Consider the following 4,363-nt stretch of genomic DNA (forward strand, 5'->3'; position numbering starts at 1 on the left):
GTGTAACATTTTACGATTGGAAATTCTGGTTCTATTTGTTTTGTCAGTGAGGAATTTTATTCTCCATGTAAAGTTGAGATGGTTTAGTCTGCTATGTGATCATTAGCTGGATCAAGTGATATGTCCTCTTCCATCCGTATCCTGTTTGGTTCCTTTTTTCAAGTTCAGTAGCCAGCCCTATATAGCTTTTTTTATCTAGAGATTCATTCTTTCCTGATACTTGTTAGTTTACTTTTTTATAAGATAGCGTACATAGGTTACTAGGTTATAGAGAGTATTCTAAAGCTCTATAAGTTTTGCATATAATAATAATAAAATAGGTAGTCAAAGATCGTGAAGATTGTTTTGCTCTATTGAATTATGGTAAAATCATAGTTACTGCTAGAACTAGGTAGGTGCTAGGTCTGTTGAAGAAAGATGGTGATGAACAAAAGTAAGAAATCTCAGTTTTGGCTGTTCGCTAGTTTTCGACTTTGGAAAGCTCTGGATAGCTGAAAATTGGCATAAACACTGGACATAGATTAAATATGCCAAGTAGCTTTTGATATCTAGCTTCTTATGACCCGTAGAGAAGAAAATCCAGAAGACTTTTGTATATTGATTTAATCCTTCCATTACGAGCTGGATGGAATCCATCCAGCTCATAACCACAAAAGTATCCATAAGAGTAATTATACTATGATTTTTCATAATGTATGCACATCTTTACAAAAATGTGCAGAATATTGGTAAGCATTACAAAATTTTTGTACACAAAATATCAGTTTTTTAAATTAAGTACTAATAAAATTCTGTAGGTATTTTCTTTCCAGAAATATGTACAACTGACATTATAAATGTGTTTATTTAAGAATATAATGTCTATTTTCTTTATGGGTCTAAACTTTTGAGACACCCTATTGTGTGGATCTTTTTTTTTTTAACTAAACATTCCAAGTTAATCATTTTTAATAATTTTATTACTACTAATTGTTAGATTTTAAAAATACACTTTAGAGTTGTTACTAATCTAACTGTGCAACACAAGAACTTGCAACATTTTTCACGTTATTTTAACTATTTTGTTTATAAATTATTAAACCTAGGACATTTTTTTAAGCCTAAAATTATTTTATTACAAAGTATTAAAAAATATAAATTTAAACAAAAGTTATTTGGAACTTGCATTTGAATGTGTCACAATATTTAATAGAGATCACCCAAAAAAAGAAAGTGGCCAAGAAATCTTACCACAGTTTTAAAATAACATAATGTTTTGGGACAACATGGGACCTATTGGTCCATCTCAGCTGTCCCATCCTCTAAACTAAGCCAAAACTATTAATAAATAAACAGAAAAAAAAATCATTAAGCCAGCCAGAAGATGACCTTCTACTCTGCCAAAATTTGTGTCCCCTAGTCCTACTGTTCTCACTGTTAAGTATGAAAAAAGATGATACATCAACACTATCAATTCCCTTTATAATCTTAATCACTTCAATCAGATCCCCTCGAACTCTTCTTTTTCCAAGATAAAACAATTTGAGAGATTTCAATCTTTCCTCGTATGACAACCCCTCCATATCAGGCATGATTTTAGTAACCCTCCTCTGAACCCTTTCCAATTGTTAAATGTTATTCCTAAGGTAAAGAGCCCAAGACTGAACACAATACTCCAAATGTGGCCTAACCAGTGACCTATACAATAAAATTATAACCTCTTTAGATTTGCATTCAATATTTCTGTAGATACAACCTAAAATCCTGTTTGCCTTACCACTAGCAACAGCACACTGCTTGGAAGACTTAAGAGACTGATCAGCTATTATTTATTGACACTGTTAAGGTTATTCCCATCCAAATTATACTTATAATTCAAATTATGATAACCCACATGTATTATTTTGCATTTATTTTAATTAAACCCATTTGCCATTTATTTACCCAACTCACTAAATGATCTGAATCATTTTGTAATTCAGCAGCATCCTTAATATCCTCAACAAATTTAAGTAATTTATTGAACATTCCTTCATCTATTCATTGATGTAAATCAAAAAGAGCAAACGTTCACAGACTGAGCCTTGAGGTACCCCATTTGTGACATTAATCCAGTTGAATTGAACTTCATTTGTAACAACCTTCTGCTTTTTTCCATCCAGCCTCTTTTCTGTCCAATTTGCCAACTTATCCCCCACACCTATAGAGATGATTTTTTTGACAAGCCTTTTATGTGCCACCTTGTCAATTGTTTTCTGAAAGTTCAGATACATCAAATCTACAATCTTACCCTCATCTGCACAAGCAGTAACCTTTTAAAAGAATGAGACCATGTTGACTATCCAATAAAATTCTAAACTTTGTTAAATGACTTTTCAAAGCATCTTTTATCAGCCTTTCCAAAACTTTTCCCACAACTAATGTAAGACTAGTGGGCCTATAATTACTGGACAATTTTTATCATCTCCTTTGAAAAGGGGAATAACATTAGCTAACTTCCAATCCTCTGGTACCCGCCCACTATTCAAAAAATAGTAGCAAGTGGTTCACATATTCAATCCTTAACTTCTTTCAAGACCATTGGTAAAATACTATCTAGCCCAGGAGCCTTATCATTCTTTAAACTTCCCAATTTTTTCTTAACAAGCTCAGCATTAATGCAGTCATCTTGTTAAATCTTGTTTCTATCTATCAGCTGTTCAAGATGTGAGATACTACTTACATCTTTGTTAGTAAAAACTTAAGAAAATTTTTTATAAAACTCGTCCATCTCATGATCATCAGATACGAGCATTCCTATATCACTCATCAAAAGTCCTACTCCCATCATAACATTTTGTTTACCCATAATGTATTTAAAGAAATCCTTTTAATTTTTACATTTTCAGCCAACATTTTCTCATACATCCTTTTTGATGTCCTAATTTCCTGTTTCACCAACTTTCTTGATCTTCTATAATCTTCTAAATCTCCTGTCATACCAATCAATTTAAACTTCTTAAATTTGTGATGCTTTTCTTTAATTTTCTCTTTTACTCTTTGTGAGCCAACCTGGTTTTTACTTGCAGCTACCCTTTTCATTCTATAATGAATATGTTTACCTTGAATATATAAAAAATTATCTTTAAAAATTTTCCACATCTGATCAGTGTCTCCAAGTAACTCAGCTGCCAAATTCACAACAGATAATTCTTGTTGCATCCCTTCAAAATTTGCTATTTTGAAATTTGTAACCTATAACCTCCTTATCATCCACATCCTTCTCAGTCCCTTTTGGTTTCTTTCCCTCCAATAGTTCCTCATCTGCAGAAGCCAAGGGCTGAAATCTGTTGCTCAATAGAATATGCTCATTACAATTAAATCCACTACTTTTAGCCCTAACAGTACTCATTCTAACTTCCTGACAGTCATTGTTAGCTGGTGTCTCCCTTGCATGTAAAAGTTTAAGCTCCTCTTCAAATCCTGCTACCATTTCCAACAATCTACACTTCTCTTTATCTATTGCTTCTTCTTAAATTAGGAAAGCTTTTAACTTCACCTTCAACCTACAAGCTATACATACAAATTGCACATCTTTACTACTAGCTTCCTTAAAAGTACATGCCAGTTCATAGTTCCCAAATGAAACCCACAATTACTGTCTAGAAAGCCTTTCATGCAGTACCAGAATTTCTCAGCTGAGCTGGACTATATATATATGCTGTACAAAGTATTAGGCCCACTGATTTACAATGCTTCATGAGCTCTTTATGTTGAACACCATAACTCTATTTTTGTATATTGAATTTGTGTATTATCAATTGGAATATAAGGATAACTTGTTTGTACAGTTGTGATACACAAATACTGTTTCTTTTCTAGAGCTTACTGTGCCCGAGATACAACAGATTTTGGGAGATGCTGTAAACAACATTGTGAAATATTTTTACAAGTCTGAAAAAGAGGTAAGCTCAATAATGTGCTAAAGTGTTTGGTGTACACTTAATTTTGTATAGTTTGTTTTTAATCTGAAATTTAAGTATGATTAAAAAATAATAACTGCAAGCATTGCTAAAATAGTTTTACAGTGGAGTGGGTGTGTTCACCAACTTTAAGCCTAGCTAATTAAAGATTGATATGTTACTTCAACCTATAAGCACAGTTCAAAGGCTTGTTACCTTAAGCTGTACCTTATTTCAAGCTATTGATGCAACTGTAATATGCTTCTAAAACAGTTTACTGCAATTATTTATTTTTGTTTTAATTGTGAATTTATTTAATTTCTGCTAAAAGTTGTAGCTTCTAGATTTTGGTTTTGAATACTACTAGAAGAAAATAAAACTTGTATTACTGTATATAAATTGCTTTGCAAAGCATACAACTTGTAAGTCTTCATGAATGTCCT

At 32.1% G+C, this 4,363-nt stretch overlaps 1 protein-coding gene across 5 annotated transcripts in view; it reads left to right on the top strand.

Moving 5' to 3' along the window:
* LOC106466279 (DENN domain-containing protein 5B-like) overlaps positions 1 to 3,998 on the top strand; it is an 82,860-nt gene extending 78,862 nt beyond the window's left edge. For 3 of the 5 annotated variants that reach the window (XM_022394953.1, XM_022394941.1, XM_022394959.1), the window contains one exon: positions 3,841 to 3,996. In XM_022394953.1, coding sequence (XP_022250661.1) covers positions 3,841 to 3,944 — 104 coding nt within the window. In that variant the 3' untranslated portion in view covers positions 3,945 to 3,996. Of the gene's footprint in view, positions 1 to 3,840 lie in introns of all 5 variants that reach the window. The other 2 variants (XM_022394938.1, XM_022394947.1) reach the window with 2 other exon arrangements.
* The last annotated feature ends 365 nt before the right edge of the window (positions 3,999 to 4,363 follow it).

Source organism: Limulus polyphemus, unplaced genomic scaffold, assembly GCF_000517525.1.
Source record: "Limulus polyphemus unplaced genomic scaffold, Limulus_polyphemus-2.1.2 Scaffold73, whole genome shotgun sequence".
NCBI classification, from domain to species: Eukaryota; Metazoa; Arthropoda; class Merostomata; order Xiphosura; family Limulidae; genus Limulus; species Limulus polyphemus.